At 45.3% G+C, this 16420-nt stretch overlaps 1 protein-coding gene across 2 annotated transcripts in view; it reads right to left on the bottom strand.

The window, feature by feature from the left end:
* Positions 1 to 16420, bottom strand: part of TMEM201 (transmembrane protein 201) — a 51596-nt gene that overhangs the window by 13520 nt on the left and 21656 nt on the right. For both annotated transcript variants that reach the window (XM_082230054.1, XM_082230055.1), the window contains exons 4-6: positions 14951 to 15127; positions 13106 to 13506; positions 11149 to 11352 (exon numbers count right to left, since the gene is read on the bottom strand). In XM_082230054.1, coding sequence (XP_082086180.1) covers positions 11149 to 11352; positions 13106 to 13506; positions 14951 to 15127 — 782 coding nt within the window. The remainder of the gene's footprint in view (positions 1 to 11148; positions 11353 to 13105; positions 13507 to 14950; positions 15128 to 16420) is intronic.

Genomic DNA, 16420 nt, shown 5'->3' with positions numbered 1-16420 from the left:
GCAAGTGCAGCACATGCAATGGGCTCCGGGTTCAATTTCTGGCAAACTTTGCCTGGGAGAGATGCTCTGCCTGAAACCCTGGAGAGCTACTTCTAGTCTGTGAGGACAATGTTGAGCTAGATGGCATCAAAATAAGGCGATTTCCTGTGTCCCTACACCTTCAGGGAAGGTCCACAGCTCAGTGGTAGAAAACCTGCTTTGCCTTCAGAAGGTACTAGGTTCAGTCTCCTGCACAAACTCCTGCCTAAAACCCTGGAGAGTAGATAGCGGTCCATGAAGACGTTACTGAGATAGCAATGGACTGATGCTCTGACTTAGTATAAGGCAGCTTCTTATGTTCTTATACATGTGCATGCAGTATAAAAACAAGCTACATCATTTGCAAAGGGTTGATACAGGTAACTGAAAGCCCTCCATCACCTACCTTGTCTTTGGGGATCTCAATCATCCATCCATCCATCTATCCAAATCCCAGAAGAGAACTACACCCATGTCCTGCAGTGTGTACATTTCTCATGCCACAGTTCCTCCTAAAATCCTGGTGGGTCGTGGCCACTCATCGTAAGATTCCCCTTTCCCATTAATTAAAGCTTTGTGGTTACAAGGCAAAATGGCTATGACGACAAGGCATTTTTCTTGTGCTCTTCAGCTGAAAAAAGGCTCCCAAATACCCATGACAAGACAGCCCTTGTGCCCCTCAGGCTCACAATCTAAGAGACATGGCACAAAAGGAAAAGCGACCTAGGTGTGAAGCGGAAAAAAGGGAGCCTAGGCACTGATTTTGTCTCAGTTGTGTCAGCAGCAGCTAAAAATGTGTTAAAACCTAGTCAAAAATCCCAGAGCTGAACAAAGACATCAAGCAAAAGTTTTAGGATATAGAGAACTACTCTGGATACTCTGCAGGAGAAGATTCTTGGCCAGAAACGTTGCAAATGTTGGAAGCCAAAAACCAGGAAAAACTCCACTTTGCCATGAAGCTCACTGGGTGATCTTAGGCTCGTTGCATCCTTCCCACTTCACAGAGTTGTTGGGAAGATAAAATAGAGAGGTGGGGCAGAAGAACCACCATTTATAGGGCTGAACCATGGAGATTGAAAAGCAGTTGGGGAATTTCATCAGAATGGCTTCAAAAATAAAACCATTACCTGCTGCTACATATCGAAAGGATGTGTGCCAAAGAGGACTTAAAGTAATTTTATTTATTTTCCCCCCAAACCAAAACCCAAGGGTTCTTTTCATAAATGAAAATCATTTGACTTCACATACGTGGCTTATAGATGGGTGCACCTCTGCAAATAGACGGTGACAGTAAAGTTAACATACTGTTGAAAACTGCAAGCAAATGCCCATTTACTTTGAAGTAACACTGAATTCAATAGGATTTGCTTACCAGAAAACCTAAACAGAACTGGGCTGCCTCTATTTGTGCTTACTTAACATCAGCTCCAGTGCGGATGGTAGCTCGATCTTATCAGGACTTTAAAAAGAGAGAGGAGAGCTGCCTTGTGTATTTTGAACAAATGCACTTTTAAATGCTGCAAAATGCTCTCCTTCTCCCCCTCCCTTGCAAGACTCTTATGACCTGCTTTGCATTCCAATTCTGGCATCATGGATAGGCCAGTTATCAGGGCTCATCTGCATGCCTCGCAGCCATTGGCTAAGAAGAGCCTGGAAGGGAGGGCAGGGGGCCGCCATTCAAAGCTTTAGAACACAGAAAGCAGTCCCAGACTGTCTCCTGCTGCTGGATGCAGAACAGAAACTTTTATGGCAATAATAGAGGTGGATTTCCCCCCCCCCCTTCAGAAAGAATGCAGAAGAGACCTTATTAATCTTGAGGCATGGAGAACCATGGTTGTGGAAGCCATCGCCTGTTGGGATTTCACAGGAGAGAATTTGGATCACGGAGGCTGGGAAAAAGTAAATTAAGTGTGCAGAAGATTTTCTCTCTCTCTGGCCTTGAAAGAACTACAAAAAACACCCAAAGATTCTCAGATTCTGTGAGTCCCTCATTCAAAGAAGGTGAAAGTGAAGTGTTTGCCAATGCCAGACATGGATATTGGGCTGTGGGAGGATGCTTTAGTTGGGATTCTTCCGGCATTGCAGGGGGTTGGACTAGATGACCCTTGGGGTCTCTCCCAACTCTTCAATTCTATGATTTGGTTGGAAGGATCATGGCCCTTCTCTTGGACACAAAAACACTCACCCTCTGCCAGACCTAGGTTTTGCAATGAGAGCTCCTCTTTCTGTGTCTCATCCATGAGGCGCTGCAGAACAGCCTCTGCAATCCAGGGGCCCTCCAGATGTTTGGGTACTACAGCTCCCATCAGCCACAGGTGGCTGATGGGAGTTGTAGTCCAAAGCATCCAGAAGGCACCAGGTAGGCGAAGGATTGCAGCAGAACCACAGTCCTCCTTGTGTGCAGGATGCTTTGAAGGGCAGAGAAGACAGTATACGAACATTTTTAAAGATGCAAGCATTGCCCTGAGTCAGCTCTTCTACCAGCCAGGAATCTGTAACAGCAACTAAGCTTGGGAGGGGTGCTTGAGAAGGCAGAATACCACAAGAAGGGCAAGGTGGGTGGAATAAGAGGCAAGGACTAGCCAAAGCACATGTTGCAGCGACCCACAGAAGGCTGTGGGCTCAGCGACAGAGCTACAGACATTTGGTTGAAGCAGGTCTCAGATTCATTGCTAGGTAAACGGATCTCTTGGGGGGATCTTGAGCTTTTGGGCCTGGGAGGTTGTTTCTGGATACAACAGTTTGATCTTTTAAAGGGTGGAATATCTAGTACCAAGAAAAGACTTTTAACAAAACGTTAAGTTTTAAGGAGCAAATTGAAGTATGCCACTAAAAAGGGGGGAAAGTAAGCCAAATCATCAGTAATGCAGATGCTAATTCTTGTCTGAAGGATGGAGCTGGATAGCTCAGCTGGTTAGAGCGTGGTGCTGATAATGCCAAGGTTGCAGTTTCGATCCCCGTATGGCACAACTGCATATTCCTGCACTGCAGGGGGTTGGACAAGATAATCCTCAGGGTCCCTTAAAACTTCACAATTCTACGGTTCTATGAATATACAAAAAGGAGGTGGTCTTGGGCAGCCTCTGATGGGGTTGAGGGATCCCTCAGGCTTCTTGGTCAAAAAAGATTCCTTTCAAATCCCAAGAGCTTTCACTTTGGAACAAGTTGGGGAGACATTCAAACCCGAGATCAGATGGAATGAGCAGAGATGGAAAGAGGCAGATCTTTGCCTTCACTGGCCTTAAGTCCTCTATCCTAGGACAGCTGGGGCAAATCCAAAAGACTGATGTTTTGTGGAAGTGGAAGTTGTACCCGTTCCAAACTCCCTTCATCTCAGTCATGTGACCTAGCAACACAGAAGTTACACCAGGAAAAAAAAGGTGGAAGTCGTCAAACTTTGTTTTAATAGCTTCCCCCCACCCTTCTGCTAGGCTTGGGCCAGCTTGGCTGCCAGTAGCTCCACTCCTGAACAGAATTTGGAACAGGCATAAAATAGACAGGCATAATTTACCTTGATGCAGATTACACTGGCTTCCTATTGTTTGGCTTGCTCTCTGTTACTAGTCCTCATGGTGCACTTGGGGCCAGGTTTCAAGATTTATTGATTTTGTACTACAATTTCTCTGTTGGCGATTAGAACAAATTGCCCCACCTGCAGTACTGGCAGCCAAGAAAAATGGGAAAAAACCCTTTAAAGCATGCTTGAATTCAGCAACGCAAAACTGCCAAGGAGTAGGAGCAGTGAAAGTAAGTCAACAAACAAAAAAAGAAGGATGTGGAGTCAAAAGCGCTTTTTGAAAAGTTGTACGGCTAAGGAGCCCTTTATTTTTCAAAACTTGGCAGTTCAAGTAGTGTTTACAACAATGATAAGTGTGTTACTAAACAACGAGGCACAGTTATGCTACATAAAATATGAGATTTTTAAAAAGCTTAGTAATAATAATAATAATAATAATAATAATAATAATAATAATAATAAATAAAGACACATCAAGTTGATCATGGGACAGTGTACAGTGCTGAGGTATATGCTATGTGCTCACATATCTTCTGGGTTTGCAGAGGAAGGGGAGAAAAGGACAGCTAAACTCACACCGAAGCAGATGCATGCACCTTGAGGCACAAATCAGTGTGGGCAGCAGAATTGCACCTTTTTCGCCCAAAGGAAATCCGGGCCAAATTGAGAAAAGGGAAGGAAGAAGAGAAAGACCACCCCCAGCACCTGACCGAGGTGTGGAAACTTTGGATGAATGTAAGTATTGTGAGTTTATCTCCCCATTCCAAATCATGCAAAAAATGTCTCTGGATCACAGGTGACGCAGGAACACTCCAATACCACTCATCCAGAGTCTTCATTAAGTCACTGGTGTAACACGGAGAGTGCCCATTTTACATTTTCTCATGTGCAAGCCTGCTCACTCTTCCCTTTGTGCAAGCCACAATTTGATCAGTCAGGTGTGCAGAACCTTTGGTCCTCCAGATATTGTTGTGACTACAGATGTAGTTAGGAACTACAACTCCCCATTCTTCCAGGCCACTGACCATACTTGCTGGTCCAGCTGATGGGGAGTTGGGAGTCCAGCTACATCTGGAGGGCCTAAGGGGAAAAGCCCACACCTGACCTTTGCCCATAGTTATCTGGGCGAGATAACTATGTACCTTTGAAGCAAACCGAGCTGTGAAAAACAACTTCAAGCCATGGCTTAAAATATCCTTGGCTTTTGTTGAAGTGGGTAACCATGGTTTCCCGGTTTGAAAGGAAAAAGAAAACTAGGAAACTGTGGCTAGTAAGAGGCTTCCAACTGTGGTTTTGCAGCAAAAGAGAGGAGTGAAGGGGAAGAGAGCCTGGTCAAAAAGCTTTGGCATATCTTGACTTAATAAGCCGAGATATGGAGTGTTTGACCGCTGCCACCTTCTCGGTCAAGACCACCATGCAGCAGGTTGCCATGCCCTTCCCAGCAGCCACCAGGAAATCAGAACCTTCCAGTGCGATGGCTCAGATCCACTTGACGAGTATAACGCAAGGAAGCCTGTTTTTCAGTTGTTTTCCTGCAACATCCACAATGTATTAAAGAGCAACTTTTAATGCGTGCACACACACAGATGTTTTAGGGATGGGGAACCTGTGGCCCTCTTGATGTTGTTGGACTCCAACTCCCATCAGCCCCAGCAAGCACAGCCAATGGTTGAAAGCGATGGGAGCTGAAGTCCAACAACATCTGGTAGGTCTACAGCTTTCCCATAACCTCTTTTAGGGTCAAACACCACATTGCAGCAGAGGTTCATGGATGCATTCTTATTTTTAAAATGAGAATCTGATCACAGCAGTGAGGGGCTCCAATCCAGAATCATGTGGCACAGGAGGAGGAGAGTATTAATTCTTTCTCCTTGTGCTGTTCTCCTGATGAAACTGTCTGCTGCCCCCTCCCCAGCCGCTGCTTGCCCTGGTAACAAAGGCACATTTATGTCTTTGCTACTGCAGAATGTCTTTCTTTGGTGTGGGGTAAGGCTGGGGGAGAGATAAATAGCTCCCTCACTCCGTGCCACAGTCCCAAGTCCATATCAGAACCCCACTCGCCTACTGGAAAGGAATTTCGAAAGAGGCTGAGATGCATTCACACATACAGTGGTGCCCCGCAAGACAAATGCCTCGCAAGACGGAAAACCCGCTAGACGTTTTTGAGCTGCTTCGCAAGACGATTTTCCCTATGAGCTTGCTTTGCAAGACGAAAACGTCTTGCGAGTGTTCCATTTTTTTCCGCTCCCCCCCCTTTTCTAAGCCGCTAATAGCCTTTTAGCCGCTAATCCGCTAAGCCTTTAATAGCCGCTAAACCGCTAATAGCGCTAATCCGCTAAGCGGGTTGCTTCGCAAGACGAAAAAACCGCTAGACGAAGAGACTCGCGGAACGGATTATTTTCGTCTTGCGAGGCACCACTGTATCCACCACAAGGTGTCATTTGGTATTGCTTTGATAGCGTTCCTAGTGATAGGGCTAGCAGTCCTCCAAACCAGGCAGAGCCATTTTTCTGAATGCATATGCTCCTGTAAATATATCATCAAAATACAAGGGTGACAGGTGCCTTCTGTCACTCAGCCTGCACTGGGGAGCCAGGCAGGAAGGAGCTGGAGTGATGTTGCTGTCCTACGTGAGGGGATGACACCTAAGTTGCATAAGGACCTGCCCAGGGGAGCAAGTGGGAGAGGCAACCCATTCAAGGATCCCCTCCTCTCTTTAGGCAAAGTGACAGAATTGTAGAGTTGGGAGGAATCCCCAAGGGTCATCTAGTCCAACCCCCCGCAATGCATGTTCAGCAGCAAGAACACATTAAGACCACACAGAGCATGTGGCTAGCATGCCCTTTTCAGCCTTAGGTCTTCTCATCTTAGTGATGGATTGCAGGGTGCTCTTTGAAGGATCTATTTGGGCACTGTGCCAGTCATGGGCCAGGGAGCTTGATGATGGTTTAGCGGGACTCTGAATGGACACTTTGCAATGTCCTGGCAGGCCAGAACTGAAAACCATGATTTGCCATAGCTCAATGGTAGAGAATCTGCTTTGCATGCAGAAGGTCCCATGTTCAATCCCTGGCATTCTCAGGCAGGGCTGGGAAGGTTCTCTGTCTGAAACCCTGGAGAGCTGCTGCCAGTCAGTGTAGACAAAACCAAGCAAGATGGACTATGGGATTGCGCGCTCATCTTGCTTTACTGGCCGAGGGAGCTGGCATACAGCTTCCAGGTCATGTGGCCAGCATGACTAAGCCACTTCTGGTGAACCAGAGCAGTACACAGAAACACCATTTACCTTCCCGCCAGAGCAGAACCTATTTATCTACTTGCACTTTGACGTGCTTTTGAACTGCTAGGTTGGCAGGAGCAGGGACCGAGCAATGGGAGCACACGTTGCGGGGATTCGAACCGCCAACCTTCTGATCGGCAAGTCCTAGGCTCTGTGGTTTAGACTATAGCACCACCTGCATCCATCATAGAACCTAGCAAATTTCACAGAAGACAGACTGATATTCACACATATACACCCTTCAGAACTAGACACTGTTCCTTCAAAGGAAGGTTTTATCAAACATTATTTTTTTCAGGGAGAACAAGGCAATAATGGCTACACTTTTCCTTACCGTAAGTAGTACACACAGAAGGAAAAACTGTTTATATGACCCGCCCCACCCCATTCCCCTTTAACCTGCCTTCTATTTTTGTGACTTTAAAAAACAGCTTTTAAAAGGAAGGAAGCTATTTGCCTCTGTTAAATACGCTTTTAATATAATAATATTAGAGAATAAATAATCACGTTGGCTAATGAGGCTAAATTCAATCGCCAGCCTTCATGCAATGGCAAAAGAAATAAAAAAAATGTTTCGTGTTTGCAAAAGCAGGCTATTAAAAAAAAACCCAACAACAACCAAAGTTAAAGCAGTTTTTAAAAAGCAAAAAGCAAAGGGAAGCACCATCAGTCCATTGAGCCACACACACACACTTTTGGAAAGAAGGGAGAGAAAGAGGGTAGAGATAGAGGATAACGTGTTTAGGGTAAAGTATAATAGCAGCCCCCACCCCAACCACAGACATGAAAAAAAAGGAACATGCAAAGGTTTAGTGAACAGCAATAAAGAATAAAATTCATCATGCTAGGGATAATAGCTTGAGCTATTCAGGCTACCTGAAAGATCGATTTCCCTATACAAACCTGCCCAGTGCTAAGACACTCAGGTGAGCGCCTTCTCTCAGACCCATCAGCATCAGAAGGGGGGGGGGGAGCCTTTTCTGTGGCTGCTTCCACAATGCGGAATTCCCTCCCAAGAGAGGTTAGCCTGGTTCCTTCTTTGTTATCCTTCTGCTGTCAGGCTAAGACCTTCCTGTTCAAACAGGCCTTTGGAAGCTAAGTGCAGAGGGTGCTGACCTCTATGCTGCTGTCAGGGCAAACTAGATTTTAGTGCATGCTTCTAAGAGTGTTCTGACGTATTTTGATTCATGTTTTTCAATAGAGGTGGAAGACAAGCTTCCCTCTAGGATGGCCACTCCAACCTATTACCCCTTCTTCCCTTGCAACACGAAGCCAAGGAGAATGGTGTTAGGTCTCATGCAATCACAGCACAGCTGGCGTGAAGAAGCCCTAACCGTCTCCTGCCTCAATGAATGGTGTGCGTATTTCGCAGAATATTTTCTATAATCCCCCGCAGCCAGCCACAGACAAACGAGATTGCTCAGAAGACAAATTTCAGATTTGGAACAAGTCTGGAAATCTCTGCCTTAAGCGTGTTCTTGTGGCAGGAAAACAACACAGCTGAGTTCTGTGGCAGATAAAAAGGAGAAAGCTGTGTGAGTGTTCCTTCAAGGGAGAAAGCTAAAATATTATAAATAGAAAGACTATAAAAGGTGTGCAGAGCCTTCCCACTCAAGCTGTGAACCAATCTGGTAATAAACAATCACAAATACGACATTAAAGGTCATCAGTCTATCGAGGGCGTGGGCAAAGAGAACAGCCGGTTCACAACTAAAAATAAGAACCCTGGAAGGTCTTCGGAACAAGCACTGCAGCAACTTCATACAGAGTTGCAATGGGCACCTTCCTAGCTTTCAGCATAGGCTGACGATGCACCTCTTCACCCTGGCCTTTGACATCAGACACTATTTAGATGAAATATAGCAATTAAAGCATCAAATAGCACTTCAGACAAGTTTGTCCTGGTGGGATGCAGCCAGTCACTGAAACTACACATCTATTATAGTGACAGAACAACCCAGAAACCTTACATTCTAATAGCAAATGAAGGCCTTCTGAGCATTCTATCCTCAAAGCTCTGTAGCCACTTCCTTTGGGAATAGCATCACTTATCAGAGCAACTGATGGGAAGGAGGAAGCTGAAATAGTCTGCTGTAAGAATTTAAAACTTCTGTTCTGTAAGTTGCTGCAACAAATATATATTTAGGGTCCACACTATCTTTCCAACTGTAAATTATTTCAACCAATTTCAATCTCTTTTTTTTTAAACTGTTTTAACCTCACCTGGGACCTTACAGTGAAGAAATAAAAAAACAGTGATAATAAACAGTGATCCTTCTTCGTTGTCTTACAGGATTAGGAACATCACTACTTTAGCAGGAAAAGCTGCCAAGAGACAATTCAGAGGGTCACAGGAGTGCTCGATGATGTAGCTTTGCTAAAGGCAAACTGCAGAGGGCTGATCGAGCCCTTGGATTGGGTGGGTGCCACAGGGACTCTGTCCCGGGTGTTTGATGTGTGCTGCAAAGTATAGTTTTTTAAAAACAAGGTTATGTTTAAAAATGCCAGTGCAGAACCGGCACTGCTCCAGGTGCCACATAATACCTGTTCTGTATTTGCTAGAAACTCATCTTTTAGTGTAGCAGCACCCACTTTGGAATTCCTTGCCTACTGACACCAAACAGATGCCTTCGCTGCAGTCTTTTCGGCACTTGTTAAACACGTTTCTGTTTAGAGAAGCCTACCTAGACATGTAGATTGCTGACAGGTGTTTAATCTGTTTTTAGCTTATCACTGATTATTTTGTAGGAGGTTTTAAATAGTTTTAACTCTTTTACCTTTTTGTAAACTGTATTGAGCCTTTTTATTTTTTTACAATCAATAAGTGTATGTTATGAAATAAAAATATATATATATTTAAAAAGAATGATGTACAGCCCCATACCAGCAAATAAGGCAAAGCTATGTTCAATAAAGAGACGCAGGGGGAGAGCTGAGACTGATAGGGCTTCCAGTGAATGGAAGAGACTCGGCCAGGCACCCTATTGTTTGAGCACTGAATTCTTGGCAGACATCATTATAGACGGGACTGAGAAGGAGAAAGGAAGGGTTCTTGGCTCATTTCGGCTGGCTCAGCATAGAGGAAGCTGCCAACATCACTGCGCCCTTTCCCCTTTTAAAAATCAGCATCAGAGTGTGGCTGATGTCACTATCTTTGATGGAATGACAAGCATCCTGATCCACTTTGGATTCCAGGATGGCTGGAACTAAGGCTTAAGGGCGGGGATTTGGGGGGGGGGGAGACTGGGGGGGGGAGGCTAAAGTGGCCATACATTAAACAAAGGTTAGCACAACACAACTTGAACTGAAATCAAGAGAGGGTGTTTTTTGCTGTTGCTAATTAAGTCACCCCCCCCCCAATTATTTCAGAAATTTAAAAGACACATGCAGCAACATGCTGTTAACAGAGGATAAACTGAGAATAAGGAAGTTAGGGGGAGTCCAACTTAGAGCCACTTCAAGTCCACTCCACTATTCATGTAGTATTGTTATAAAAAAATGTACGTCAGTATAAAAAATAGAAACTCCAGAACGAACACACACGCGCGCGCACACACACACACACACACACACAAAATGTAAGCAGACCTAATCCCTTAAAGCACTCCTACACTATACATTTAAACTAGTTTCAATCAAGTTGGAACCATCACAGCTCCCAACTAAAGAAGGAATCCTGGGAAATACGGTTCAGTTCTAAAAGGTCGCCAACTACTGATTCTCAACACTCGCAAAATCTTTAAAAAGAAAATGCATGTGCACACAAAATTATTGGGAGTACTGAGGGAAGACGCGACAGCGAAACCCATTTCAAACTGGTTTAGAGTCTGCAGCATCGACGGCAAGTTGAGATAACACATGGGGATTCTCACTGTGAATAACTGGTGGTACACACACCACAAAAAAGGGAAAAAAGAAAGAGCCTTCCCACCACCAAACGAAAACAAAAAACAAGATGGACGACACGTTATGGGGCAATTCACAGAGAGCGGGGCAATTCACGGAGTGTGATTTGTTTTGGAAGATGCAGCTTTAGCGTCTGGGGTTTAGATGGAGGAGGATGAAGGAGTACTGGAGCAACTGGGAGATGTCTGCAATTGTGCTACAGCCAGCTAGGAGAAGGAAGATGCTTCACAGTTTCTTAAAGGTATAATAAGAAAGGAGGGAAGAAAGTGTGTGGGGGAGGGAAGCAACCTAAAACAAAATTAAAAGGGGTTAGGGAGGAAGAGAGAGGAAGGGAGAGAAAAGAGAAGCGCCAGCGGCAGTGAATTTGAAGGCTTGGATTTTTCAGGGTATCTGTCCCGCCCCCGACAGTCACTGTTCTGGCTCTGACCTTCGGGGCCGGGGTCTCCGCTGGCCCGTTGGTTTCCGGGTGGCCACAGCAGCCGCAAAGCCCACCAGGCAGCACAGCGAGGTGGTGCCGAACTTGGCTGTGTCGAGCCAGCTGGGGGTGTCTGCCTGCAGGTAGCGCTCCACCAAGTGGAAGCCCATCACCAGGAGCCACAGGACAGAGGCGAAGGCGTCGATCCGGCGAAGCCTGAAACATGGGGGGGGGGGAGAGTTAAAAACCAGCTTCTGTTGGCTACACCGTGCAGTACGAAGGAGGGGGAAGAGACCATTCAGGCCTGCTCCACAGCAACTCACAGCAGGACCTTCTGGGTGGCTGCCCCAATCTGTAGAACAGCACCTCTTTTGAGATACAGCAGGCACCCCCTTATTTGTACTTCCCAGAAACAATAACACTTCTGTTTCAACAAGCCTTTCCAGCTGCATGCAGTGTTCAAAATTAGCCAAGAGCCAAGCACATTTTGCACCTGGCTTTTGACCACTTGAAGATGATTGGGTGCCAGGATGGCATCTGAAATCTCCACTATCTGGAAGTGCATGTCTGGGGATCAGTGGATCTGGACTGTTTTCACACATTCATGCCCCATCCTGTAGAATTCTACCAGTTATATTTTATCTGTACAATCAGAATGAATTTCTGGAACCAAAATGCATTTTCTGTGCAGCCTGAGCAGGAGCAGTCACCATTAAGAAAAAAAGGTTGGAACAGGCCAATATATACGTGGGCTGTCCCTGGATCAAGTGACTTCTATTTATGTTCTCAAAGCTCCTAATCTAGCTCAAGGTTGCCATCTGAACCAGCCAGATGTTTAACTGAGAAACAATCACAGTCAGTTCATCGTTTGAAAAATAAGACTTCAGAGCTGCCTTGCCCCAAAATGGAAATAGACATTCCGTTTTGGCGACTGTAACCATGGTTTAAGGAGCTATTTGGCGCCTAGCTTATATATCTGAGTTTCGTACCCAAGCTGTTTTTTTTAGCTGTTCCTTTAGCTGTTTTTGGTTTAAGTCAACTTGAAACATATGTGAAAGGCAACACGTAAATTAATACATCCTATAATACATACATATATTGAACAGAAACACAGGGAGGTGCTGGGTTGTATCCAACATTAGTCCTACTCAAAGACCCACTGAAATCAACGGCTGTGGCTAAGGTCCATGCATTTCAGTGGGTCCACTCTGAGTAGATATAGTGCTGGCCACAATCCTAAGACTCCACCATCCTATTAGAAGTGGGGTGGGAAACCTGTGCCCCCTAGATGTTGCTGGTTTCCCAATTCCCACCGTGGGGGAAGGATGGGTGAAGGGTTCCTTTAACCAGCAGCCCCCTTTCTTTTGCTTTCTAAATCCCCAGTGTTTGATTTACAGATGCGTTTCCTTTTTTGAACGTAAGTAACACGCCAACGAACTTTGCAAAAGTCAGTTTTGACTGCAGCTGCAAAGACACACAGCCAGGTAGAAAATCTAGTAAAAAAAGACTGCACAAGCTGCAATGCAGAGAAGAAAACAAAACCTGTTTCCATTTTAAAAAGTTAACAAGGAACTTCAGGTATGTGGCTGTCTGACTCTAGCAGGGATTTTAAAAGGTGAGCATTTTATGGTTTTATGGTGATTTTGTTATTGCTGCTTTCTTCTCTGTATGGCTTCTACATACAATGCTTAGAAACGCTTATTTATTTCATAAAGTTTAAACACATGGCTTACAAAACCGTCAAAGCGGTTTTCGAAGAGAATAAAGCAGTAAAATTATCAATAAAGACAACAATTTGAAAATATTAAATAGATAAAAACTGGCAATAAATTTTTTAAAAAAGATTAAAACACACATCAACATTCTACATGTCTGGGAACCTTATTTCATAAAATGTATAATTTATAATTAAGTAGTACATAAATGCCATGAATAAAATAATTAACACCCACCCAAAAATCCCCCATACCTAATCCGTCCAGCCAGCAGCATGGCTAAGGAGCACGTCAGAAGACCAAGGACGACCACCGCAATCTGGTGGTTCTTCCCGTAAGACCAAGCCACTCTCAGAGTCTCCACGACTTGCTCTGGCAACAGCCGGATCACTTCCTGCCAGCTGAGGACTTCCAGTAGAGTGCCATTGCCCGGTGGTGGCACTGCTGGTGGCGATGAGCCAGTGTCGTTCCTCGCTGGCCCAGGGCTTGCCGGAGAAGGAGGAGTTGCATGCTCAGGGGAGAACGGGTTGCCCGACCCGTACAAGGCCATCGTGACGAGAACAACGCAGCTAAGGAAGGCCAGGAACCGGAGAGCAATCACTTGGGCTGGTGTGGTTGTGGCTGTGTTGGTGGACGAAGCCGCAGCATAAAAACTCTGCAGGGGAAGAGAAGAACCTTCAGAATCACAAGATTACAGCGCGGGCTGTGTGAGTTGTCTTTATACCTACATGGAAGGGAACACAACTGTGCGGGATCAAGCTGGTTCTCTTGGCAACTTCTGAGCCAACAGGCAAGAAATGCCTGCATTCTAGGTAGGCTTCTAAACCACTGGAAAGGTTATGTGGCCCAAGTTGCATGTAACGCTAAACTGTGATGTAATAATAATAAATAATAATAAAATTTATTTATAACCCGCCCTCCCCTGCCAAGACCGGGCTCAGGGCGGCTAACACATAGAATCATAGAATCATAGAGTTGGAAGAGACCACAAGGGCCATCGAGTCCAACCCCCTGCCAAGCAGGAAACACCATCAGAGCACTCCTGACATATGGTTGTCAAGCCTCTGCTTAAAGACCTCCAAAGTAGGAGACTCCACCACACTCCTTGGCAGCAAATTCCACTGTCGAACAGCTCTTACTGTCAGGAAGTTCTTCCTAATGTTTAGGTGGAATCTTCTTTCTTGTAGTTTGGATCCACTGCTCCGTGTCCGCTTCTCTGGAGCAGCAGAAAACAACCTTTCTCCCTCCTCTATGTGACATCCTTTTATATATTTGAACATGGCTATCATATCACCCCTTAACCTCCTCTTCTCCAGGCTAAACATGCCCAGCTCCCTTAGCCGTTCCTCATAAGGCATCGTTTCCAGGCCTTTGACCATTTTGGTTGCCCTCCTCTGGACACGTTCCAGTTTGTCAGTGTCCTTCTTGAATTGTGGTGCCCAGAACTGGACACAGTACTCCAGGTGTGGTCTGACCAGAGCAGAATACAGTGGCACTATTACTTCCCTTGATCTAGATGCTATACTCCTATTGATGCAGCCCAGAATTGCATTGGCTTTTTTAGCTGCCGCGTCACACTGTTGGCTCATGTCAAGTTTGTGGTCAACCAAGACTCCTAGATCCTTTTCACATGTACTGCTCTCAAGCCAGGTGTCACCCATCTTGTATTTGTGCCTCTCATTTTTTTTGCCCAAGTGCAATACTTTACATTTCTCCCTGTTAAAATTCATCTTGTTTGTTTTTGCCCAGTTCTCTAATCTGTCAAGGTCGTTTTGAAGTGTGATCCTGTCCTCTGGGGTGTTAGCCACCCCTCCCAGTTTGGTGTCATCTGCAAATTTGATCAGGATGCCCTTGAGTCCATCATCCAAGTCGTTGATAAAGATGTTGAATAAGACCGGGCCCAAGACAGAACCCTGTGGCACCCCACTAGTCACTCTTCTCCAGGATGAAGAGGAACCATTGATGAGCACCCTTTGTTGCTCCCACAGCCCATGCAAACATGACGCCCTGCCCAATGAACAGCTGTCACTTCCTGCCCAAGTGCTATGCCCCACCCACCCCCAATCAACAGCCGTTCCTTCCTGTTCCTTCTCCCTCACCTGCATGTAGGTCTTGTCTGTCTTCCGGTGGCTGAAGTGGTGCCGAAGCAGCAGGGCACGGAGCTGCCGGTTCTGGTGCTTGATGTAGTACTCCACTGCGGCCTGGCAAGGGCGGCAGAGCTTGTAGGTCTGCTCCAGGTGATGCTTGTACACCTCAATCTCCTCGTCGTACTTGCCCTGCCCGGAAGAAGGAGCAGAAGCTTAGCCGGGAGAGGAGGAGTTCTGCATGCAGAGACACTTCCGGCTTCAATCCCCACCAGAAAAAGAGCACCAGACACATGCTCCCGTTTCATGAGTATCTCTGCTATTTCATTGTTAGAGACAAAGCAGAAGAGAGGAACATCGGTACCAGGCAGAAAACATCCTCACCAGGGCTGTTTTTCTAGAACGAGAGGGTGCCGGAACTCACCATGAACGCCTCCCTTGTTCTCTTATACAGTGGCACCTCGGGTTACAGGCACTTCAGGTTACAGACGCTTCAGGTTACAGACTCCGCTAACCCAGAAATAGTACCTTGGGTTAAGAACTTTGCTTCAGGATGAGAACAGAAATCGTGCTCCGGCGGCGCAGTGGCCCCATTAGCTAAAGTGATACCTCAGGTTAAGAACAGTTTCAGGTTAAGAACAGACCTCCAGAACGAATTAAGTTCTTAATCCGAGGTACCACTGTAATGGCAATGGCGCCCACCTGGGAGGTGCTGGAACTGAGTTCTGGTGAGTTCCGACTGGAAAATAAAGCCTTGATCCTCACCCTCTCAGGCTTTTTAAACTCCTAGGCCAGTGGTTCTCAAAAGGTGTGGCACACCACATTGGTGTGGCAGAGAGATTCAAAGACACTCAAGGAAACATTTGAATATTTCAGTGTGGTGAAGTATGGTATAGTATAAAAATATTATTTTCTTGCAGAAAAGGGACAGCTATCTTTTCAAGAAGAAAGCAAGAGTATCAAGTGAAACTTGAGGACATTCCTAGTTGTGATCCAGAACATGACTAAATAAGTATGAATTTCATGTATACATTATTATGATACATACGTAAGAGGCTCGTTTATAATTATATTCTGGGAATAATCTATATTCTTATGTAGCTGCATTGATTTATATTTTCTGGATGTCCCATGGTCATGTTATGAAGTAGTTGTGTTCCATGTTATAAATCAATCAGGGCTAGGAGTTGTTTCTTTTTGTTTTCCAATGTATTTCTTATCAATAAAAAAATTCAGGGTGGTACGAGCAAATTTTTATTCTGAAAGTGTGGCCCAGAGAAAAAGTTTGTGAACCACTGTCCTGGGCCATTTTAAATTTCACTGACGGATCAATATTTTTCTGCTGGGTCTTATTGTATACAACACAGGGAGCAACATTCTACCAAGTTACAAGCATGACCCCATTCAGACCACACATTTAAAGCACTATGATACCACTTGAAACAGCCATGGTTTCTCCCAAAGAATTATGGGAGCTGTTACTTG

The sequence above is a fragment of the Podarcis vaucheri genome (assembly GCF_965113315.1).
Source record: "Podarcis vaucheri genome assembly, chromosome: 7".
Taxonomy (NCBI): Eukaryota; Metazoa; Chordata; class Lepidosauria; order Squamata; family Lacertidae; genus Podarcis; species Podarcis vaucheri.
This window is presented reverse-complemented; position numbering and strand designations above follow the sequence as displayed.